The sequence below is a fragment of the Mauremys mutica genome, chromosome 1, assembly GCF_020497125.1.
Source record: "Mauremys mutica isolate MM-2020 ecotype Southern chromosome 1, ASM2049712v1, whole genome shotgun sequence".
NCBI lineage: Eukaryota > Metazoa > Chordata > Testudines > Geoemydidae > Mauremys > Mauremys mutica.
The window spans coordinates 47,015,888-47,042,565 of record NC_059072.1 but is presented as its reverse complement, the minus strand read 5'-3'; the positions used below and the strand labels follow the sequence as shown (position 1 = coordinate 47,042,565).

Genomic DNA, 26,678 nt, shown 5'->3' with positions numbered 1-26,678 from the left:
GTTCTTCAAGACATGGGTGTCGACATGTATTTCACTTGACTGTGTGTGCTCCCAGCTCATTGGGATACTGTCCTTGTTAGGAGAGTTAAATTGACTGTTTGTCCAAAGCAGATGGCAGATGGGCTGGCTGGTTGGAAGTAGGCTTTTTCCTTTGAGATTAATGTCTCTTCCTGGACAAGTCCTGTGGTCTAGCTGGATAAGCCAACTGCCGAAAATAATGCTGGGAATAGAGTCAGTATTGTTGCTGCTGTTCTTGTTGACCCCGACGGTGACACCTCCTTATCACTGGGGTATAAACTTCCACTGAATGTAAAGTAGTTCAAGAGTCTTTAAAAAAAATTATGTCTGATCAGTTTTCTCTTAAAATAAAAATTTACTATCAAATGGTAAGTCTTCTATACTTTGCTGGACTTCAGGGCTTATGCCAGAATTCTGTAACTGCAAAGCTCTTCTCATTGTTATAGGTGAGGTCATAATCCTAGAGGAGGTGTCTGCTACATTCAGTGCTGATTGTAATGACATCCTGGCCACTAATCGGCCCTCTGCAATGAAAGCTTGAATCTCTCTTGGAGGATTCTGGCAGCTTATCTGAAAATTCTGTCATATTCACAATTCACAAAATCATATTTTGACAATAGAACCTGCTGAATGGCAATGCACATTAGTAAAGACGAGGTTGAATAAATTTTTCTTCCCATTAAATCCAATTTTAAGACACTATGTCTTTCAGTTCCAACTTAAATCAGTGGACTTCCCTATGGGTAGTAAGGAAGCTGGGATATGCCACAAAGTCTTTGCAGGTTCCAAAAGTCCTTCATTTATAGGGAGAGCTGCCCTCCCTGGAGCTGAAGACTGGAGTACACCTACTGGTTAATGGGTATTCTCCCAAACATACTCTGCCTTCCCAAAGCTGTAGCCATTCGCCATAGAGATCTTGACATTATTTAAAATCCACAGGCACAGAAGAAGAGGAATCTGATATAGTGGAATTGTCCGATGAAGATGATGAAGAGGAAAAGGAAATCAAGGCTAATGGGATCTTCTATGATTCTTACTTGCTCCTGCAATAAAGGCTTAGACTGAACCAGCTCAGAGAGAAAACCTCCATATGGTCTCTAGATTACTTGGGTCAGGAGGCAAGACAGCAGGAAAGTCTGATGACTGTACCTTGGAGTGAACCAAGGATCAAGACCCTGAAGATCAAGGGACCTCCCAAGGATTCCATGAATGCCACTGAGGAAAGGGATATGACATTGACTGCCTGTAGGAACCGGGCCACAAAACCCTATCTCTGGTATGAGAATGGTACCAATTCCAGTGCCAATGGTGATCTCCTAAAGATCTAAAGCGCTTTTGGGCTCGGTGTCTAGATGAAGAATAGGAAGTGGAAGATGACTTCAACAGGAGAAACTCTCCAAATAATCTGATAAAAACAGAGGAGCCACATCTGGAGGAGCGGGGTAAACAGTCTGGAGTGGCTCAGGAACATGAGTACCAACCTCAGGGAAGAATGTGAAGATGCAGGGCACAAACCCCAAAGTGGTTGTGAGTTCTATACTTAGATTTCACCAACCAAGTATCAAGTGTGAATCCTCAAGCACTATAACAGCCTTAATATGGAGTCATAGACAGCCCCCTTGGGTACTCCAATCTATCTTGCCACCCAGGTAAGCTTGCCTTTGTGATAGATGTTTCCTTACACCAAAAAAACACAATATTCAGGTTACTCCCAATCCCAAAGAACCAGTCACTTACTCCAGGTCAACTGCACCTTAGATCCTAGATCAAAGACAATACTTGTAACCAATCCTATAATAAATTAACTAAATATTTATTAAAGAAGAAAAAGAAATGAGAGTTATTTACAAGATCAAAGCAGGTAAACATACACACACAAATTAGTTACAACCTTAGGTTCCAAAAGGTAATAGAAGCTGCTATAATATATTAAATTCTAAATCCTTTAGGGGCTGACCCAGGCCAAACAGTTAGAAATCCCTTGTTTATGCTTAAAAATCATTGCCCCTCGGAGTTGAACCAGTATAGAGAAATCCAGTTTCTTCTGATCAGAGATTTTTATTCCCTCCCCCCTGAGTTCAAGCCAGTGAGACGAATCCTTGTGCACATTTCCTCTTCATGGGTGTGAGGCGAGCAATCAACAAAGTCTTTGCCCTTTGATGTTTCACAATGGCTCATTTGGTTTCAATGAGCCTTCTTGTGTGCAGGCCTAGCATCTTCTGTAGGAAGCCAGCCTTTACATTAATTAAAGCTTCTTTTCTGTTTGGCAAGTTACACAGTTACAGAAGTTTACAACGTAAAAACTTAGCCCTGGCTACACTACAGAATTACTTCAGTATAACCACATCAATCAGGGATATGAATAATCCACACTCCTGAGTGATGTAGTTATACCAGCCTAAGAGCTATGTTGGTGGGAGAACTTCTCCCACAGACACAGCTAACGCCTCTCATGGAGGTGGAATTATTAAACTGATGGGGAGCTCTCTCTCGTCGGTATAGAGCAGTGGCTCTCAAACTTTTTTTACTGGTGATCTCTTTCACATAGCAAGCCTCTGAGTGTGACCCACCCCCTAATAAATTAAAAACACTTCTTTATATATTTAACACCATTATAAATGCTGGAGGCAAAGTGGGGTTTGGGGTGAAGGCTGACAGCTCGTGACCCCCTCATGTAATAACCGTCCCAACCCCCAGTTTGAGAACCCCTAGTTTAGTGAATCTAAACCAGATTCTTCACCAGAAGCACTATAGCAGTGCAGTTGCATTAGTGCAGCTGCTCCACTGCAAGTTTGTAGTGTAGACCTGTCCTCAGTGTAACTATATAACATGGGGTACAGAAGTTAAGTGAGATTAATACACGCAGCATCTTACAAGCATTTCATAACATATAAATATTAAACACATTTTTATAAATAAAATACCTATTTTAACAATACTAATATACAGGTGAGCCTGACTGGTTTCCAGTTATGTATTCGTCAGTGTTCAGTTGGGGCCTAGCGGCCTTGGCATGAGCTGGCACCTGGTCTGCTAGCATCACAGAACCATAACACATCTTAACTCATTGGAAGCCCAGTACACTGGCCACATCAAAAAAGACAGCAGTTGGAGCCTTCAATATCAGCAGTGTCACAGAGACAGCCCTAACACTCAGTACTGGAATAGACATTGGTATCAAAGTAGAGGCCGGTACTGCATTTGTAGCTCTGGCCTGTACTCAACCTGTAGAAACAGACATTGTCTCCAGGGCCAAAGATGGAATTTGCACCAACAAAATGGCCTTTGGTGCCGGTATTGTCTCCACAATCTGATTTTTAAGCAGTGCCTGCAACAGCCTGTATTGTGAGGTAATCAACCCAGATGGTCCAGAGATTTCAGAAGACACCACTACAGCTGAGGGCTCCTATATCACAGGCAAGTCTGGCAAAGAGAGGAAAAGTAAATCTGCAGATGCTTCACAAGCCAGTGGTGTTGATATGTTCAGTGCAGAGACCGATGTTGTTGGTACTGGATTAAATGGACACCCCATAGAAGATATCAAAGTCAATGGCATTCTGCCTGAATGATTTGCCTTTGAACTGGAGAGTGGGTACAGAGCCCTGCTCTAACCTGAGTACTTGAGGAATTCCAGTTCCTACCAGCACTCCTTTTTGAAGGGAATGAAGAATCTCCCATGTCTTGGAGTAAATGAGGTCAGCTTTATGAGTCCTCTTTTTTGGGGGAGAAGAAGAAGGAGAATGGTCTATTCTCCTAGGAAAAGAGTCCGAGCCTCGTGGTGGTACTGAAGGTCTCTGAGCGACTGGACAATCTGATCCCAGCACGGACGTGGGTCTCATGGGTTGCTCCATCAGGTACTGCTTCAGGTGTAACCACTTGAATACTCTTTAGGGTGACCAGATGAGAGGAAGAAAATATCAGGACACATGCGGGAGGGGTCGCCAGCGGAGGAAAAAAACAACAAAAAAAAAAACAACGGAGTACTGAGGGACAAAGGCCTAAATATTGGGACAGTCCAAAGGCAGCACACGAGCTGATTTTCAATGGCACTCACACTGTCTGGGTCCTGGCCACCGATCTGGCGGGCTCTGCATTTTAATTTAATTTTAAATGAAGCTTCTTAAACATTTTAAAGACCTTATTTACTTTACATACAACAATAGTTTAGTTATATATTATAGACTTATAGAAAGAGACCTCCTGAAAATATTAAAATATATTACTGGCAAGTGAAACCTTAAATAAGAGTGAATAAATGAAGACTCGGCACACCACTTCTGAAAGGTTGCCGACCCCTGCTATAATTACTAATATACCAAAATACTGAGAAAAATCTAGTTAACAACAAAAAGCATGAGGTAAATACCACACAGAATGCTCTGACTCAAGCCTAAGGCACTGAGAAGGAGCTGAGGGGGAGTCGGGGAGGTGGCGCCCTTAAATAGACATTAGAGAGGCTACAAGGACCAAAGGGTGTTTGTGTCATCACAACGGATACTGCTAGGCAAAGTTCTCCAGCTTCTGTGTGCTAGGCGCTCACACACCTGAGTGGAATATACATCTGCAACCACTTGAAGTATAATTAGGCAGGCCAAAAAAGAATTTGAAGAGCAACTAGCAAAAGACACAAGTATATCAGAACCCTGCCAAATAATTGTTGCGACCACCAGACGATTGAAATGCTAAAGGAGCACTCGAGGCAATTGCAGAGAATCATAGAATCATAAAAGATTATGGTAGGAAGAGACCTCAGGAGGTCTCATCTAGTCCAACCTCCTGCTCAAAAGCAGGACCAACCCCAACTAAATCATCCCAGCCAGGGCTTGTCAAGCAGGGCCTTAAAACCTCCAAGACTCCACCACCTCCCTAGGTAATCCATTCCAGTGCTTCGTCCACTTCCTAGTCAAACAGTTTTTCCTAATGTCCAACCTAGACCTCCCCCACTGCAACTTGAGACCATTGCTCCTTGTTCTGTCATCTGCCACCACTGAGAACAGCCTAGCTCCATCCTCTTTGGAACCCCACTTCAGGTAGTTGAAGGCTGCTATCAAATCCCCCCACACGCTTCTCTTCTGCAGACTAAATAAGCCCAGTTCCCTCAGGCTCTCCTCATAAGTCATGTGCCCATCCCCCTAATCATTTTCATTGCCCTCTGCTGGACTTTCTACAATTTGTCCACATCCCTTCTACAGTGGGGAAGCTAAATTAATTTTTTGCACTGGTTTTCATTGCACAGGATGCGAGAGAGAGATTCTCACATCGGAGTCATTCTTTTCAGATGACAATTCTGAGGAACTGTCCAAGTTTCAGGTGTCGACAGAAGTGGTTTTAGAACAAATCGATAAATTAAACAGTAATAAGTCACCAGGACCAGATGATATTCACCCAAGAGTTCTGAAGGAATTCAGATATGAAATTGCAAAACTACTAACTGACATGTAACCTATCGCTTAAATCAGCCTCTGTACCAGATGACTGGCGGATAGCTAATGTAACATTGATTTTTAAAAAAAGTTCCAGAGGCAATGCTGGCAATTATAGGCCAAGAAGCCTGACTTCGGTACCAGGCAAATTGGTTGAAACTATAGAAAAGAACAGAATTATCAGAGACAGAGGTGAACATGATGTGTTGGGGAAGTCAAAACAGCTTTTGTAAAGGGAAATCATGCCTCACCAATCTATTACAATTCTTTGAGGGGGTCAACAAACATGTGGACAAGCGTGATACAGTGGATATAGTGTACTTGCACATTCAGAAAATCTTTGACAAGGTCCCTCACCAAAGGCTCTAAAGCAAAGTAAGCAGTCATGGGATAAGAAAGAAAGGTCCTCTCATGGATCATGGTTAAAAGATAGAAAACAAAGAGTAGGAATAAATGGTCAGTTTTCAGAACAGAGAGATGTAAATAGCGGGGTCCCACAAGGTCTGTATTGGGACCAGTGCTGTTCAACATATTCATAAATGATCTGGAAAAAGAGGTAAACAGTAAGGTGGCAAAGTTTGCAGATGATACAAAATGACTCAAGATAATTAAGTCCAAAGCTAAGTGCAAAAGAATTACAAAGGAATCTCACAAAACTGGGTGACTGGATAACAAAATGGCAGATGAAAATTCAAATGTTTATAAATGCAAAGTAATGCACATTGGAAAACAATTTCAACTACACATTCAAAATGATGGGGTCTAACTCAGCTATCACCACTCAAGAACAAGATCTTGGAGTCATTGTGGATAGTTCTCTGAAAACATCTGATCAATGTGCAGTGGCAGTCAAAAAAGCTAACGGAATGTCAGGAACCATTAGGAAAGGGATAGATAATAAAAGACAGTAAATACCATAATGCCACTATATAAATCAACGGTACACCCACGCCTTGAATACTGTATGCAGTTCTAGCTAAAAATGATACATTAGAATTGGAAAAAGTACAGAGAAGGGCAACAAAAATGATTAGGGGTATGGAACTGCTCCCATATTAGGAGAGATTTAAAAGACTGGGACTCTTCAGCTTGGAAAAGAGACAAGTAGGGAGGGATATAATAGAGGTCTATAAAATCATGAATGGTACAGAGAAAGTGAATAAATAAGTGTTACTACCCCTTCACATAACACAAGAATCAAGGGTCACCCAACAAATTAATAGGCAGCAGGTTTAAAACAAACATAAGGAAGTATTTCTTCACACAATGCACGGTCAACCTGTGAAACTCTCTGCCAGGGTATGTTGTGAAGGCCAAAAGTATAACCAAGTTCAAAAAAGAATTAGATAAGTTCATGGAGGATAGGTCCATCAATGGCTACTAGCCAAGATGGTCAGGGATGCAACCCCATGCTCTGGGTGTCCCTAACCCTCTGACTGCCAAATGCTGGATGTAGGGGATGGATTTGATAATTGCCCTGTTCTTTTCATTCCATCTGAAGCATCTGATATTGGCCACTGTCAGAAAACAGGATACTGGGCTAGATGGACCACAGTTCTGACTCAGTATGGCTATTCTGATGTTCTTAACCTGCCTTCTAGAGAGAGATTAAATAATACCTAGGTCACATACAGCATTTTTCATCAGTAGGTCTCAAAGCACTTTACGAAGGAGGTCAGGAACACTATCTTCATTTTACAGAATTGGCAACTGAGGCAGAGAGACATGAAATGACTTTCCCAAGATCTCCCAGCAGATGTCCAGCAAAATGCTGTCAAGGCATTGCAGTCTGCAAATTTTGCCGTATGTTATAAAACACTTGCAGACCTCAAAACTGGTGATCAGCTTAGCCCACGGCATCACCAGAGATCCAGCAACTAAATTAAGGGTGGGAAGGGTGAGCCTTAAATAGGAAATCCAGAATGGCTACTCCACCTAGACAGCAAACTGTATCAATCCCGTTCACACTCCATCCTCAAACAGGAGCCAATCACCTGGCCCCAGCAATGGGTGGGAAAGATACCAGAGCTCAGATCCAAATGCCCTGAGCATGAGGAATCATAGAACTGTAAGACTTGAGAGGTCATCTAGTCCAGTCTCTTGCACTCATGGCAGGACTAAGCATTATCTAGAGATTCCACAACCTCCCTAGGCAATTTATTCCAGTGCTTAACCATCCTGACAGTTAGGAAGTTTTTCCTAACGTCCAATCTAAACCTCCCTTGCTACAATTTAAGCCCATTGCTTCTTGTCTTATCCTCAGAGGTTAAAGAGGATAATTTTTCTTCCTCCTCCTTGTAACAGCCTTTTATGTAATTGAAAACTTATCATGTCTCCTCTCAGTCTTCTCTTTTCCAGACTAAACAAACCCAATTTTTTCAATCTTCCTCATAAGTCATGTTTTCTAGACCTTTAATTATTTTTGTTGCTCTTCTCTGGACTTTCTCCAGTTTGTCCACATCTATCCTGAAATGTGGCGCCCAGCCCTGGACACAATACTCCAGTGGAGGCCTAATCAGCGTGTAGAGCGGAAGAATTACTTCTCAGAAGTAGAAAGAAGGAAGAAGCAGGAAAAACAACAGCCCCAACATGCTGAAAACAAAAGGGGATGGGGGAACGAAAGAAAAGGAGACTGAGCAGATGGAACACTGCTTCAGCTGCTACCAGCTGAGATACCCACCCACCTCCATCCACCACACCCAGACATTAGAAGGTATCTCTACTGCTCAAAGCCCCATCAAAACTGTAGCCTAGCTAGTGAGGTGAGCATCCAGTTTACCCTAGAAAAGATTAATAGCTGACTTAATCATGACCTATAAGTAGCTACATGGGGAGAAGAACAGGTGTGCTTGTGGCACCTTAGAGACTAACAAATTTGAGTAAACAAGTACTCCTGTTCTTTTTGCTGATACAGACTAACACGGCTGCTACTCTGATACATGGGGAGAATATAGGGCTCTTTAATCTAGCAGGAAAAGGTAAAATGAGATCCAAATGCTGGAAGCTGAACCTAGACAAATTCAGACTAGAAATAAGGCAAATATTTTTAACAATGTAGGTAATTAACCATTAGAACAATTTATACAGGCATCTGGTGCATTTTATATCACTTGACGGTTTTAAATCAAGACTTGAGGTCCTAAATAGATATGCTCCGCTCAATTAGAAGTCATGAGTCTGATGCAGGAATTACAGTAACTCCTCACTAAAAGTCGTCCTGGTTAATGTTGTTTTGTTGTTACGTTGCTGATCAGTTAGAGAACATGCTCATTTAAAGTTGTGCAATGCTCCCTTATGACTTTGTTTGGCAGCCACCTGCTTTGTCCACTGCTTGCAGAAAGAGCAACCCGTTGGAGCTAGCTGGTGGGGAGCCAGGGTGGACTGGCAGCCCTCCCATCAGCTCCCCGCTCCCCTAAGTTCCCTGTGCGGCAGACACCCAGCAGGCTATCAATTGCCAGGCAGTTCAGTGTCCCTCCTTGCACTGCCATGTGCTGCTCCTGCCCTCTGCCTTGGAGCTGCTCCCGGGAGCCACCTGTTTGCAGTGCACAGGCAAGGGGGAAGAGGAGTGCTAATGTCAGGGTGCCCCCTCTCCCTGCTCCTGCCCCCCGCCCCTGTACCTCATCTCCACAGAACGGGGGGGGACATGACAGGACTCAGGATGGAGGGAGCTTGCTGGCGGCAGCTGCTGTCTCAACTTGCTGATCTACTTAAAAAGGCAGTGCACTTAGAGTGGAATCAGCATTCTTAAAAGGGCGATGTGAGTCTCTCTTTTTCACACACACACGGTGTGTGTGTCTGTTTGCCAGGCTGTTTCCCCTCCCTCCATTTGTGCTGCCTTGTAGAGTGTGAGGCTACATTAACAACAATGTGTTAACCCTTGAGGGCTCAGCCGAGTGCTAGTTCATCATTTAGCATTCCCTGGGAAATATCCCACCCTCCGACTTCACCACCTCAACCAAGCTTCACAATCATCATTGCTGCGTACAGAATAAAATTGTTTGTTTAAAACTTATATTGTGTGTATACGTGTGTGTGTGTATATATATATGTATGTAATGTATGTGTGTATGTATGTATGTCTTTTGTCTGGCGAAAACAATTTCCCTGGAACCTAACCCTTCGCCGCCCCCATTTACATTAATTCTTATGGGGAAATTGGATTCGCTTAACATCGTTTCGCTTAAAGTAGCATTTTTCAGGATCATAACCACAACATTAAGTGAGGAGTTACTGTACTAGTTGAGCTGCTGTGGTCTGTGTTATGATGGAGGTGATCATAATTATCCCTTATGGTCTTAAAAACAAGTAAGAATTTATGAATATTTCTTTTCTTGTTTTATCTGTAGAAGGTTTACAGTATAGGTTGACATTTCAAATAGTATAGAAACAATATGGATAATGATTCTAGTGAAACCAAAAAATTGTGAGTCTACAATTAAAAAAAAATCCAAAATATTCACATGATATTACCATGCTAACAGGTCTTCTTAAACTCAATACATCTTGCTGCCTTACAAGACTTCAGAGTGGCCTGTTGAGTTCTGGGTCTCCCAATGACAGCCTCAGCTCCCCTCATGTCATGTAAGACTAGTCTCTGGGAGGCTAGGTGGTGCAAGAGTTCATGATCTAACCTTTCACCTCTGGAAATCCAGGGTCAAAATCTGGTTTGGGCGACTAGCAAAATGAGTTTGGTGGTCTCAGCTGTTAGTGGACATTTGTTCAAACCACAAAGCCACCAAACAATTCAGAAGAACTGTCAATTTTTGCTCAAGAGACTACATCTGTGGCTGGTACAGCAAGGTTGTCACAGTTCAGGAAAAAGGTGAATTGACATACATAGTGGGAAACTTGCATCAAATTTGTATATGCTATTCTTGGCACTAGCCAATATTTATAGTCCATCACGGTCATTAACTTCAGATTCCTAGCATAGCAGCAGCACTGACCATATGATACGGAGAGAAAGGAAAGACAGAGCATACTATTGCATTGCCCATGGCAGAATTCTTCAAAGCAGGAAGTTTAAAATGATCAACAGATCAAGCAGCCTAAAGCATTATTGAAGTTACTCCATCTCTCAGCACTATTTATATATTTCCGGCTTTGTTATTATTACATTCTCTTTCACTATTTCATGATAAAGCAGTCCATGTTCAAGACATCAAAAAGATGGGCAAGCAAAGAAGCAAATATTTAGGGATGTCAAGCTTTATAAATAGCCCTCACGGACAGAGAGAGTATAAGCTCTGCTGTGCCACAAGTATAACAGAGCCATAACTACCCAAGTGTTGACAGGGTAAGTAGCAGAAATAAATAACTTAATATGTAAAAGAAAACATCTAAGTTACATGTATTTTAGTGAGGGGATGCAGACTGGTGGGGTTTTCTGGCATCTCTTACTCTAGTTACTGTAAATTTACAAATTTTACATTAAATAGTGTAACATTTGGCTAGATATACTATTATTTGTAGAATAGTTCTCAGGACTGAGACTCTATTGGCAGTCCCTGCGGAGATGATTTTACATTATGACAACATACAATAAGTGGGTATGGCAGATGGAGAAAGGTGGGGGGGGAAAGGTTTTGGGGAAACAAGGATAGCAGCAATGTGATCACAAGGTTAGAGGGGGGGACAGATAGCTCAGTGGTTTGAGTATTGGCCTGCTTAAACCCAGGGTTGTGAGTTCAATCCTTGAGGGAGCCACTTAGGGATCTGGGGCAAAATCAGTACTTGGTCCTGCTAGTGAAGGCAGGGGGCTGGACTCAATGACCTTTCAGAGTCCCTTCCAGTTCTATGAGATAGGTGTATCTCCATATTAAAAAAGATTCAGTACACACCTGTCTGGATAAATTCCATCTTTCCCTTAAAAAACAAAACAAGAAACTAATGAAAATTTAATGAATCTCTACAGGCCATTCACCCCAAATATCCATTTCCTGGTACTCCCTGAGTTTGTGAATCTGAAAACCCTCTAGATATAGCAAGAATCTTCAATGCTCCTTGCACTCATTTTGAAGAAGTGGTGCATAAAAATAGGCAAGATCTGCCGTACACACAATACAGTTATGTCAGAAGAGACACGCAGTCAAAGGCAGAATTTCCACTTCAAATGTCCTGCAATGGAAAGTAAAAGAACATTGTGCTCTTTTTGCTTCTTTCAGTTATGTCAGGAAGGGAGGTGTCAAAGGCATTTTTGCTCTAGACATACAAGTTTGTTGGGTATGGAAGACTCTATGATGGAGCAGCAGAGAGTGTCTTTTTGTTCTGTATTGTATGGTGGGGTACGGTTCCATGACTAAGGCTCTTAGGCACTACTGCAATACAAATAAAATAAATTATGACAGCACTCAGTAGTGCAAGCTGAGCAACTGAAAAGGGAAGGAATTTTTAGTCAGATTATTTAAGACTTTTTTTTATTTGTTAAACTCTATTTGATTTTAAATGACTGTCATTGTGTAAAGAGTACTTTTTTTGAACTTCAAATACATTTTATGGATTTGAATTTCATGTTACAAATTAAAATAAATGCAGTTATTTATCTGAGTGTAGACTCAATCTCTCCCTTTTGGCTCTCTTTCCTTTTTGTTTTAGAAAAATCAAATAAAGAAAATGAATGAAAAAGCCTACATTAATACAATATTATAGCTGAGAATGTGTGTATAAGAAAGTCAGGAAATTCAAAGTCATGGTTCCTATGGAAACTGTAATTGTCATGGTGCAATTACAAATAGTACATGTGCACAGTGGGTGGTCAAATTAAAGCTGCAATGGGAAACATACAGATCTGTTTACATTCTCAACCATGTTACATTACTATGAGATTGGGTATTTTGCTTTCAATATGTCATAAAAGCACAACTATGGCTAAAAATATAATGCTTAAAGAATACTACAGTTTCATGAAAAAAATCTTATGTCACTTACCTGAAATGTCCCTGAGCAACTGCTGAACACAAGGGTGTAAAGCCATTTTTATCAGCAGCATCAACTTGTGCTTCTGCAGTCAGCAGCAATCTCACACAATCTATTAAGTAAACACAAATGCAGACTGATGAGTGTGACGTTGCACCCCATAATACTTTATGGAAATATGCTTATGAATGTAAATATGACATAACTGGAACATGTTTTATGCTACATATGCCATGTAACATATCTCTGCAAAGGTTATAATCTACTGAATATATTCATCCTATTTGTATGCATGTATCATTTTTGTATTCCAAGTTATGAATATTGGCTGTGTACTTGTTGGATTTTAAGTAGCATTAGTAAGGCATTTGGGCAGCTTCTTTAGAAAGGAATTTGCAAGTTAAGTGCCCAATCAAGAAACACTTAATGGACAATGGATCTTGGAAGGCTCCAATCCACATAAGAAGTCTACCTGAGGACTTTCAAGGTTGCATGTTAACAATGGCTGCTACCCGTAAATTCTGAGTCATGCATGGACATGCGACTTTCCCATCTGACTCTAAAACTCCATCTTGTAGCTGGGATTCTACATAGGGGGAGGGAGGGGTGTCCACCCACAAGAGAAAGTCTATTTAAACCCCTGGCAGACCCCTCCATTTGGTCTTCAGCTAGCTCAAGAGACAGCCTCTCCACCCCCAAAGGATATCTGAAAGACACTGGAACAAGGAACAGTAACCATGGGGGTGTGAGTGATTGCTGGACCCAGACTAGGAGGAGAATAGTCTGTAAAAGAGGCTTATTGAAACATCCCTGAGGGTGAGATTTTATCTGCATTCAGCTTCTTACTGTATTAGGCATAGGCTTGCGTGTTTTATTTTATTTTGCTTGGTAATTCACTTTGTTCTGTCTGTTATTATTTGGAACCACTTAAATCCTACTTTTTGTATTTAATAAAATCACTTTTTACTTATTAATTAACTCAGAGTATCTATTAATACCTGAGGGAGCAAATAATTGTGCATATCTCTCTATCAGTGTTATAGAGGGCAAACAATTTATGAGTTTACCCTGCATAAGATTTATACAGGGTAAAACAGATTTATTTGGGTTTAGACCCCATTGGATGTTGGACATCTGAGTGTTAAAGACAAGCACACTTCTGTGAGCTGCTTTCAGGTAAACCTGCAGCTTTGAGGCAGGTAATTCAGATTCTGGGTCTTTGTTGGAGCAGACAAGAGTGTCTGGCTCAGCAGGGTGCTGAAGTCCTGAGCTGGCAGGGAAAACAGGGATAGAAGTAGTCTTGGCACATTGGTTGGCAGCTCCCAGGGGGGTTTCTGTGATCCAACCCATCACAGCAAGTTCCCATAAACTCTCACTGAGATCAGTAGGAGCTGCTGAGTAGTCAGCACTTCTGAAAATCAGGCCATTTGTTTAGGTGCCTAATTATGGATTTAGGAGCTAATTTTATGCTTTTAGTTTAAAAATTTGGCCTGTGAACATAACAAAATTAGAACAATCTTTCTGTAACAATTTAAGACCAGTCACATAATTAGAAACTCTCCATACAATCTCCACTTAATAGATCTAAATAATACAATACTACAATACTAAATATACTAATACTACAATACTAAAATCAGTGACTATAAATCAAACCCACTATACTCCATCCCCTTACTGGGGTAAAATCCTAGCTTTAGTGAAGTCAACTGCAAAACTTCCATTGACTTGAAGGGAGACAGGGATTTCAACTTTGATGTCTCAGAGAGGAAAAATGTGGAGTTTGTAGTGTCTATCCCAAGCAGAATTTTATATTAGTACTGATTTAGTTTGCATCTTCCAATTTTTAAAGAGATAGTGCTCGTAAAAAGGCATGTGTGGTACACTTGTATCAGCCATTTTGATAAATATTGTTCCTGCTTTGTATCAATGAAATATTTTGTTCATTTCTAATATACTTGACACTTGGTTCGATCAGAGTAGAAAATACTGAAAGGCTCCAGGCACTTGAACTTTTCTAGAACTCTTTTTTTTTTAATTTAATAGAAACAGAAGTTAACAAATACATCATAAATTTACATATGCTCACATCAGTTATTTGTTATGTAGAGGAAATTAGGGCTATTTTGTTTCAAATGGAAGTTATTTTAGATGGAGCATTTTACTTTTCTACCAACATACATTTCAAGCATAAGCACTACCTATGTATAATGCATGTTCAAATTCATTTGAATTAACTATACTACTTCATTTTAACTTGCCTAGATAAAAAACACTTTTTTTAATCTCTCATCTCTAATTTCATACTAATAATGAAATCCATGATCCCTTCCACAGAAAATCACAGACAACAGACTATAAATGTAAGTGTATGCCAACTGATAGTTTGCTCAAATTTATCATCTACGGACATTCTTACTGATAAAACATCTGATCTGAAGCCCATGGAAGTTAACAGAAGTCTTTTCTTTGACTTCAAACTGGTTTTGGATCAGGCACAAAGTGGGCTTTATTTTCAAATTATTAATGCTTCTATTACTTTATATATATGGTTTAACAAAACTGTGAATCCCTTACCTGTTTGTCCATTCATAGCAGCAGAATACAAGGCAGAATAACCATCTTCACAGAAATAATTAATGTCCAATCCTTCTTCATTAAGCAGCATTGACAATAAAGTGACATTTCCCTGGGCAGCAGTTTGGTGAAGAAGGGTGGGCCTGCCACCCAGGGGGACAGGACCACCACTCGTTAACAAAGGGGTTAGGGAGGGAGACCAGCCTGCGAGTTAAAGCGACAGATGTTAGAGGGAAGACACATGAATAAATTAAGGCTGTGCATTATTTCCGAGCTATTAAAATATATAAAAGAAAACCTAAACAGGTTCATCAGCACTATAGAGTCTGTTACAGTTTAGCATGAGTCTTGTAATGTTATTTTTTCCCATACATCAAAAGATAATTAAAATCACACACAGTGGTAAGAAGTTATGTTCATTGTTAACTCAAATTAATAGTATTCTATCATCATGGGTTAACACAAATAAAAACTTTGGGAACATCACAAACAACTTCCGCAGTCCAAAATTTCTGACATTACTACCTTACGTTCAAAAACTAACGAAAATATTATACAATTCTGGCTTTAGTTTAATTGTAGCTAAATTAAAAATCATTCCAGATATATTTTCATCTGCAAACTTGATTTTTCTTCAAAATCTTAACCTAATATATAATAATATTTAAACCTGAAAGAGCATCATAGCCAAATAAGATAGAAAAATTGGTTCAAAGTGCTTCAGTTATACTTTAAAAATAAAGAATTAACAAGGAGGCAGTTCAACATAAAGGTTTGCAGAAGCCCTGTAATATACATATTTGTTGTTGAACTTTGCCTTAATATATATGTTCATTTTACTCAGCAGTACTGTGATTTGTATTTTATTTTGAGAGACAAGCCAATGTAGAATAAGGAGCTAGTTACATCAAAATTACTGATAAAAGCTTTCAAGTCATCCAGTGAAAACGGCAATCTACAAAGCAGAGCTTTAGAAATCTTAGGAGTTATCTTGTTAGACATTCCACATATTACTACTTAGCAGCTTTAGAGGAGAGTTTGTTAAATGCATGAAGTCTGCTGCATATAGTATGGAAGACTTTGTGTACTCTTCCTTGATCAAAAGACTGCAAAAGAAAATAGGAAAAAGGATTGAAAAATATAAATGTTAATATATTTGTGTGTGTGTGTCTGTCTGTCTCTCTCTCTCTCACACACACACACACACACACACTTTACCCTTTGAAAATGAGAATTCACACCATTTTTCCTTTTTGAATAGATTACTCTATTTGCAGCGCATGTATGTGCACAAACACCCTCCTACGAGATTCTGAAATCTGATCATATAAGAAAGTACATAGTCAGATTCCCAGCTCAAACTAACAAAAATAATTAGCTGGAGCTCTTAGAGTTGTTTTCAAAATAAGATACTTTTAGCTTGATAATTTCATAATAAAATAAATTTTACTACTATAGTACAGAGAGGGAGCATAATATTTATTTGTAGTACTTTCAGAAAGATAAATTAACTTATTACTCATTTTATAAATTTTTATAGGCAACTATAAAAAACCACTACCATATATATAAGCAGCCATATCAATCATTTAAAGTTACATGGTATACTACTTCAAATTGAAGGCCAACTTTGAAGTTGTATGAAGATATATCAATAGTTTTATTCTTATTTTTAAAACAGGCTATGGAAGAGAATCTAGAGGTTTACAAAATAAAGATTCATACACTTTAAATTACTTCTCATAGTTTCTATACCTTGTGCTTTTTAGATTACAGAAAAATCCTCTAGAACTATTTTGGCTTTACTAAGAAAAATATAAGCCAAACTACACCTTTTGAGAAGTCAGAAATACTATACATATAAAGTAGTAGTTCAGATGTTTGTGAACATTTATTCTTACAAGGTACAAAAGTGACTGAGGAATAATGGAAAGAAAAATAAAATACAATTATGAAAGCTGTTTTTCTTTCCATTGTTTCTGCCTTGTATCATCTTGTAAGCCTAACTGTATTTAAACCGTTACTGTAGGTAGAAATTTTGTTTGAACTAACCAAAGGTATTATCTGACTTTATTGTATTTCACTGTGTTTTTGATACTGATTCCTGTGGATATATCTAGTGTATCAGCATCTCCTTAGATGTTAATCCTCTTTGCCTGAACTTGCTTTTCCATTTTAGGAATTAGTCTTGTTTGTGCTGGAATGATTTCTGGACACTGGGAGGTAGGGTGAGTAGTGGGCTTTACACTTTACTGAAAACATAAGGTTCACTATGCCAAGCCATTTTGAAACATTAACAGCATTTCTGAGGTTTCTGCTTTTGTTGAAAAGTAACACAAGATTTTTCAGCATCATTAATAAGAATATCAAAGAAAGAATGCTTATTGTGCACTACTGTAAATGGACATCTGGTACCTTTATTCTCATTTTCAGCTTCTCGAGAGGGCAAATATACTGTTGCATTCCAGTGATGAAATGCATTGTGCTAGATTAAGAATGGATGAAAAGCTTCTACTGCATAAGACACACAAACCAAGTAATCACATAAATGCATATTTTTACTTCTGTTATCATTGCGAAGCAGCATAACAGATTTGTATTCATCCAGGATATTGTATAAGGTTAGGAAATATCAGTAAGGTATATGGTTTCATATGCAAAAGTGAAGCATCTGTGACAGCTTGCAGGACATACAGTAATGAAGGGCAGAGGGATAGAAAAACAGCTTCTGGCATCAGCGTCAGAATGTGGAGATGGTTAATTTCAAAGCCCAGATCAATCTCTCCTCACATCCTATTTACCTTCTAAGCCAATCACATACAAAGGAAAATTAATCAATATTGGAACGAACTGAATAAATATATATTCTGATTGAAGAGTGATGCAAAACCAAGAAGAAAAAGAAAGAAGAAATCCCAAGGGTATGGAAATCCAATTGACTATAATCATTTCAGTTTTAAACACTTATTTCTCTAGGAAGTCAAATCCATGGATATTTAGGAATCAAAACAAACAAGAAACACTAAGAGTATATTTTCACTTTTTCACATACACCTTGTTCAACATACATGACAAAAGATGGGGTTTTTTTCCTCAGCTGTATTTAAAGCTGTAGGTATTGTCATGTTGATACAAAAGAACATATTACTGTTGCAACTTGTAATCTCCTTTCACAGGCCTTGGGTGGCAGGCCAGTCCTCGCCCACAGACAACCTGCCAACTTGAAGCATATTCTCACCAGTAACTGCACACCGCACCATAGTAACTCTAACTCAGGAACCAATCCATGCAACAAACCTCGATGCCAACTCTGCCCACATATCTACACCAGCGACACCATCACAGGACCTAACCAGATCAGCCACACCATCACCGGTTCATTCACCTGGACGTCCACCAATGTAATACATGCCATCATATGCCAGCAATGCCCCTCTGCTATGTACATCGGCCAAACTGGACAGTCTCTAAGGAAAAGGATAAATGGACACAAATCAGATATTAGGAATGGCAATATACAAAAACCTGTAGGAGAACACTTCAACCTCCCTGGCCACACAATAGCAGATCTTAAGGTGGCCATCCTGCAGCAAAAAAACTTCAGGACCAGACTTCAAAGAGAAACTGCTGAGCTCCAGTTCATCTGCAAATTTGACACCATCAGCTCAGGATTAAACAAAGACTGTGAATGGCTTGCCAACTACAGAACCAGTTTCTCCTCCCTTGGTTTTCACTCAACTGCTAGAACAGGGCCTCATCCTCCCTGACTGAACTAACCTCGTTATCTCTAGCTTGCTTCTTGCTTGCCTATATAAACCTGCCCCTGGAAATTTCCACTACTTGCATCCGAAGAAGTGGGTATTCACCCACGAAAGCTCATGCTGCAAAATGTCTGTTAGTCTATAAGGTGCCACAGGATTCTTTGCTCCTTTTATTCTATATCACAGTGTTTGTTCTTCTTTAGAACCAAAATATTCCGTCACAGAAAGTGATAATATTCCTATGTTTCTTAAAGCAATGCTGCACTGTAAGGAAACTGACCTAACCAGGTGACTGATTTGCCATTAATGAAAGAAAAAAAATTCAGTGAGTAGGCTCTCTTTCACTCCTTCTGACTTCACATTAAAAGGAAATGAAGTCCTGGATTTACTGACCTGCCAATAAACATCAAATTTCAGCCTGACTCTAAAAGTCTTTGAAATATATTAACCAATCCAGCTTACTATGTTTTTGAACACTAATAACAAATTCTGACTGATTTTCACCAGCACTTACTGTACAATAAAATACAAACAACATTTCAGCATACTAATTTTTAAATGACAGTCATCCCTTGTTGATACAAATTAAAATACTAAACATTCTGTGCAAAGTTTAAACAAATAAGGTTTCAGTTAAGTTGAATATTACTTTTAATAACTGAATCTCTAGCCATTCAGAGAGTTTGGAAACCTAAATACTATTGTTTGTTTCCAGTAGTGCCTATAACATGATAGGTGCTGTACAAACACTAGAAAACAATCTTTGCCTCCGAGAATTCAACCTCTAAAAACCTCTAAAAAAGCAAAATAAACAAAGGGGGAGGACTGTCCGGTGGTTACTAAATTAAAAAGGTGTTATTTAAATCTATCCCCATGTACCAAACTAACCACCATCTGTCTGTTCTGCCTTTACTAAGCATAAGCTACTTCAAGGCAGGGATCATATCTTTCATATTTGTACACCATCCTGCACATAAAAGTTAAGTTCTCTTATAGCATATTGAAAAAACACATGAAGGTAGATTAAGTTCCTTATCAAGTCCCGCATTTAAGAAAACACAAACGCACACAAGGGGAAGTTTAAAAGTTTAAAGCAAGGGGCTTCAACAAATTCTGTCACTGCCGTGTTTTGCTGGGGGATCACAGGCAAGTCTCTTATCTTCTCTCTGACTCAGTTTCTAAGTCTATAAATTAGAGTTATTAGTATTTACCTATATCTGCACATTCCAATTTATGAGATATGTTCCCATTGCCACTGAGCTTTAGAAATCTTATGGAAAGCAGTCCCAGTTACAGTCCCACAAGAGCCCTCTGACTGCACCAAACATTCAGAGCAAGTAGTCCAAACTCCTTCAGCTCCCTCCACTAAACCTCAAAGTCCTAAACTATAGAATCTGAATTACAAGGGGAAAAGGACATGAATGGTTTGTGATGAATAACCTTTCTTCTTTGAGAATTACCTCTGTATATTCCCACATGTAGGAGTTTGACAAGCAATACAACAAAGCAAGGATCATATCTAGATGCCACATTGACTGAAAAGTGCTCTCGAAACATAGGTTAAGAATACCAGGTAGCAGACTGACAGATTTCTATGCATTATGAAGGTATGCCACCAAAACTGCCTTAGCCACAATACAGTGACCCGGAGAGCCTTATGTATCGTCACCTAGTTAACATGTAAAACAGCTCTCCATATGTAGAGCTGATAGAATTGATATAGAGATGGCTTCTGTCCTACAGTCACTGTAAAAACTACATAGATTGTAGTTAATTTCCTTAATGATTTTGTCTTATTAAATAAAAACTCAAGTCTCTACAGTATGGAGTCTAAGAAAGGGCTGGGGGAGTCTTTTAGGACTGAGACTGACAGCACCAAAACCTCTGAACCATCCAAGTGCTCGTCAGTGCTAATGAAAGTTCCTGTGCCGACAGCAGGGAGGGTCAATTTTTTTGTAAAGGTCCAAATTTCTTGGTCAAGGTATAGTCAAGGTCCAGACTCCAGAAAAAAATAAAAAAAAATCATAATGATGATAATAATAATAAGTAAATAAAAAGATTTCAGGATCCTTTCAAAAGTGTCTAGTGGTCCAGAGTTGGCCTGCAGTTTGCCGCCTATTGACTACCCCTGATTTATAGGGTCCCAGCATTGACTGACTTCTTTTTGGAGAGGTCCTCTCCCCCTGTGCAGTCATGGCCTAGAAAGGGGCTAATACTTGCTATTCTTATGCTGACCTTTTCCAACAAGGGAATATTTGGAAACAAAGATGATGGTAAATTCAGAGGTTGATCCAAAGGTGAATCAGGGCCCTAATTCATAAGGCCTTCATCATGAGAAAAATATGGAGCTGCTAAAATGTAAACATCCTCCATGCTAAGCACTGGTTAGTGAGGTAGGGAGTGAGCCTTTTTCTCAGAGAAATTAAATAGCAGGTGCATGCATCACACATTCCAGAAATACAGCAGGACACCAAACATACTGCTTAAATGTGAATTTCTCCAGGTGTGAAGAAAGGTGGTTAGGATTGCACTGCTCTTTTATAAGCTGTTATAAAATTATTTGGTGCCATGAGAAGGGGATCAAATGGCTCCAGACAGGCACTGTTTTCTAAAAGGTTCACAAAACTCAATGGCATTAGAGGAGCACATACCATCAGAGAAACTATACATAGGCAATTCTCAAAATTAATTCATGTTTGTAGCGCTCGAATATCCTCATGCTTACAGAAGGCCAAAAGTATTATTAAGGAATCTCCCTTTTCTGGAGTATGTCATTACGCCAGAATCTTCTCAGAATAGCCAATCTGCTCAAAACATCAATTTTCATTCCCTTATTAAGGATACACTAAAACGAAGGCTTCCTTAAAAGGAAACTGACTTGTGATCATCGTTAAAAGCAAAAAAATTATGAAGCAAGATAAATTCCCATACCCCTGAAACTTGGAAAAAATAATATACATGTAAATTTCCACTTTAACAAAAGATAAACCAGTTTAGAGAAAAAGCTGTAAAAGATAAATAAAGCAAATGACAGACCCAGAGAAAAAGACAGAGAACATTCTTAGAGGGAGATAGTTTGAAGTATATCAATCCCTTTACCTGATGCTGTTGCCAGTAGGCTGTCTGAATCACATGGTCTACAGGATGAAGCACTAACAGGGTTTATGAAGGAGCTACAGGCAATGGTGGTGGGAATGACAAAGGAACTTTCTGAACATGCAGGTTGGTTCAGTCCAGGGGATTGGGAAGGCCAGGCACCCACCTGAGATGTGGCCATGGCTGGTATGGCACAGCCTGCAGATGCCATAGATATATCTATAGTAGGTTTTGGTGGCAGCTGAGGTGAGGACTTAGAAATAATTTCCTCATTTATTACCCTGATTCCTTGTGGTGAACTGGAAGGAGGTGAAATCATGGTTTTGCTGTCAAATTTTACACCTATATTAGAGGATCGACTACTATCTATAATAACTTTAAGCTGTGGGTGTGGTGGAGAAGGAGTTTGCGAAAGCCCTGGCTTTTTTGGAGGAATAGGTGGAGGATTTCCTCTGTCAATTCTTGATACATTGGGAGTCTTTAAACCCATTCTACCAACTGGGGGATAGGTGCCAATTTCAACTGAATGTGACATTCCAGGCCGCAAAGTTGCACCACCTTGAGGACTTGTAAATCTTGAAAGGACTTGGGTGACAGTATTCCGAGCTAGCTGTTTGGCAACTAAGTTGTCACGACTAGTGGGAGAGACATCCCTTGACGGAGGGCTTTGGGTAGTGTTTCCATTTTGGTCTTGATCATTAGCATTAGCTTGAAATCTAAATCTAGCTGCTTGGACTCGAGGATTTAGGCCTGGATGCACAGTAGTGTTGGCAGACTGTGACTGTAAACTGTGCATAGATGAAGCTAGTGAGTAGTTCTGAGATGCAATACTTGATGCTGGAGAAACAGAGAGGGCAGCATTACTTGGAAAGGGGGAAGTGCTATTTGTTAAATCTGGTGATGAGCCAGTACTTGGTCCATTTTCCTCAATTCTGTTTTGACTTGGAGTCAGAATAGGAGTTGTGGATGGGACAATCAGTTCACTACAGGAAGAGTGCCTATCAATGACTGGTTTCACAAATGTTGCATTGGCGGATACATTTGTTTTTGCGCTGCCAGAAACCAGAGAGTTCACTGCTGAAGGTTTTACAGTCAAAGGCAACTTCCTAACATTTTCAGTGCTAATGTCCATCGGCATTGTATCTGTCTGACAGGCAATAGTTCTTGAAGCTGGGACTTCTGTTTCAACAGATACTGAAACAAAATTCTTATCTTTATTTCTACAAGTGAGAGAAAGGTTTGGTTTACTGTCATTTTCTTTTTTTAACTGCTCAATCATTTTTCTCATTTTATCTCTCTCTTCTTTGAGGTCATTAGTATGTGCTTCCTCTCTGTTAAGTTTGGCACGCAGTTGCTCCCTTTCTGTGTCAAACTCAGAGAGCTGTTTTTCCATTTGAGCTTCCATTTGTGTACTCCTTTGTTTCTCAGCTGCAAGAGATTCCTCCAATTCATTAGCCTTTTTTTTTTCTTCTTCAAATTTTGACATTATTTCTTCCAGTTTCTGGGCTTCCTCTACAATTTTGCCAGACAACTGTTTACATTCTTTCACTAGCATCAATACTACATGTTTATTCTTGCCACGTTCTTCTTCAAGGCGAGCAGACAACTTCTTATGCTCCAGCTCAAGCATCTGTAACTGAGACTTTTCCATTTCCAACTGAAATAAAAATGTATAGGTAAATTCTCATTAACATACAAAATCCAGCTTTTCAACATGGTATGTTATTAACATGACATTGTTGTTTCAATCTTTTAAGAATATGCTGTATTACTTAAGTAAATTCCAGTATTCTACCATTAGATACAAGTTGAGATACAAAATGTTGGAATGTTTGAGGACCAAATCAAAAAATCCAGAAAAAAATTAATTTAAAACCAAAACTGATTTTCTTCAGTTACTCACTCAAATGAATGAGGAAAATAATGATTTCGGTTTCAAAAAACATCCAAAGCGAAAAAACCAAAGCAAAACTAAATGTAAGAGGATTTTGTTTAATTTCCGGTGTGTTGTGTTATCCAAAACAAAATTTTATGATTTTTCATTTTGTTTCATTTTCATATGGTTTTCACCCTTTTTTGCCTTTTTTTTTTAAATAACATAAGAACCGCCATACTGGGTCAGACCAAAAGTCCATCTAGCCCAGTATCCTGTCTTCTGACAGTGGCCAATGCCAGGTGCCCCAGAGGGAATGAACACAACAGAACAGACAGACAATCAAGTGATCCATCCCGTCACCCATATAAATACAGCAAATACACTATTCGCTGAAAAAAATGTTACCTAGCTCTACGGCTGCCAATACAATCTAAACCACTTCATTATTTACCTATCAGTCTCATATACACATCAAACAAAAATTGCTAACTAGCACTTCTCATGCTGCAGCCTCCTCTTTCTATGCTGTTTATCTGCATGACTGGCTTAAAAATAATAATAATTAAAAAATTCTGCATTCTCTGAATACCCTTATAATTTCTTTAACTTGACCCTATGATCTTCCTATGCAGCCAGAAAGTCTCTCCCTCCCACCTCACCATAATCACCACATATTAAGAGGTTAACCTTACCTACTGTACATGTACAGAAAGAACAAGAATCACCACACTTTTGAAGTGCATTTACTTGTTTAATATTTTTACTAATTCTGGAAAAATATTTACAGGCAACTAAAAGTCTAGTGCTTGCAAACTTGCAAGCTTCACTCTGACTTCAGTAAGAAAGTTGTTTCTTGCTTCCATCATACTAGAATTTTTCACTTTCCAGCAATTAACAGTTTGCTGCACAAATGGATTAACAGCTGATCTATAGAGGGTCAGGGCAAACAGCAATATACTTTAAATGAGCTCACTTGCAATAACTGCTTCACTTCAGTACTTCTGATTACTACAGAGGTAGGAAGGATTTTATGTTAAACTAGATGATAAATAACACTAATTTCAGAGTTGTAAGAAGATACTGTACGGTGAATATATTTCATGTAAACTGTAATCTGGGGAACCAGATGGCCCAAGGAATTGGTAATGGGATATGGAGCAGTTCATCTTTAAGTCAGTGTTTTTTTGGCCTTGGTTGCTATCAAAAGAAACTCATTACAGTATGACGACTTTTGAGTAGCCTGCTGGTACCCAATGATATCCCAGGTCCTCCTCCAGTAGACTGACAGTTTCTTGGACAGCTTCTGAAATATTATTCTTATTCCTGCATGTGTGCGCTCTCTCTCTCTCTGTCTCTCTCTCATTTTAATTAGGCCTATCCACTATTTTATTTCAAAGGTAATAAATACTATTTTTCTTAGGATAGTTCCCTTAGTCCTCCACTGTGGAAATGAAACTTCCATCATATCAGGAGGGGAACAGGACAGGGAAAAGGACTGCAGGTCAGAAGTTTGATTCTACTTGCTGTCGCTCATTTTTTGGAGGCTACATTTTATCCATTTGGTAAGTCCAGTTCAAATATACAACAGAGAACTCTGAAAAGGGAAGGAACATTAGGTAAATCTTTTGGAGGGATAATCTTCATGAAATGCTGGTAAAATGATACGGTTGTCTCAACTCCCCAACATTTTAATTAGTGTTGTTCTCTTGCTTGTAAATGTTTCCTCTGCTTTGTTGGGAGGAGGAAAGAGGGCAAAAAAGTATATCTGGGGGGAGTGGGTGTATGTGATGTTGATAGGGTGGACCAGAAAAATTGGGATGGATTGGAGGAGGGGTGGCGATAATAGTGTTCTATATAAAGACAAAGCCACTAGTATTGGGATGTCGTATCACCCTAGATGTTGACACCTGTGATAGATGTTTTACATACAGTAAAATTTTCTTCCTGTGCCTGATCATCATGAGGATGATCAAGTTAAAACAAAGTCATTATGACTAACCAAGCTCTTACATTACAAGTTTCATTTGATCTCCCATATCAAAAGAGGTCCTCAGACAGCAGTGGCTAAACCTAAAGCTCTAGATTTACTAGTGACAGGAGCCCTATGATGATTTAACAGCAACACCCAGCATCACGCAACCCATCCTGCCCACCTCCATTGGCCCAAACTAGTTTGCTTTTCATTAACAAGAGAGTATTCAGTAGCAATATAAAAAGGATAATAGGAAATCCAAAGGCACTGCTAAGTGAAGAGTAGCAGCAGCATTTGTCAATGACAGTACACTAGCAAATATTAATTTACCGTGATTTATCAGATTGCAATTAGGACTGTCCCTGAGACATCAGTTACAGTCGCCCACAGGCAGAAAATCATGCTTCTTGTCCAGCAAAAGTCAGTCCGTTTGCCATTTTACCATTAAGGAATTAACACCTTCATGGGCAAATCGCACCAGCAACAGCTGTACTAATGTTGCTAGTGTGACTGAAGAAAGTCATGAAAAAGGTACATATGACAGAGTCTGACACTCTAGATTATTTATCAATGAGAAAGTGGCTCAGTCCTCTGCAGACTACCCATAATATGTTAACCCAACTGAAAACAATAGATTACACTGAGCAATACTGCATGTTGAGAGGGAGGTTGGTTTTGTTAACTGAAATAAAATTAACTTATTTTCCAGTTGTTACAGACACAGCTAATAATCTAATATAGCTGAAGTTGCTAGTAACTCAGAACCTTTCAATAGGCACTCTAGAACTCACAGATCAAATTAACATCCAGGGAAAAAAGGAAAACAGTCATCCTTTAAGAATAGCTTTTATACAATGAATTCATATATAACTAACTTGTGAATGAGATGAAGCATGCAGCATTGTCCTAATCAACATTCAAGCTGTAGTATCACCAAGAACAAAGCAAGTTTTACTCAGCTAATACAGCAATACATCAGATTGTCATGCATAGGAATCAACATGCTGAAATGAAGCATGTTTATCATAATGACTTGGCAA

At 39.2% G+C, this 26,678-nt stretch overlaps 1 protein-coding gene across 1 annotated transcript in view; it reads right to left on the bottom strand.

Moving 5' to 3' along the window:
* The window catches only part of CTTNBP2 (cortactin binding protein 2), a 182,187-nt gene that overhangs the window by 75,175 nt on the left and 80,334 nt on the right, over window positions 1–26,678 (bottom strand). The window contains 3 exon segments of the mRNA XM_045000591.1: window positions 12,369–12,468; window positions 14,934–15,137; window positions 21,794–23,447. Coding sequence (XP_044856526.1) covers window positions 12,369–12,468; window positions 14,934–15,137; window positions 21,794–23,447 — 1,958 coding nt within the window.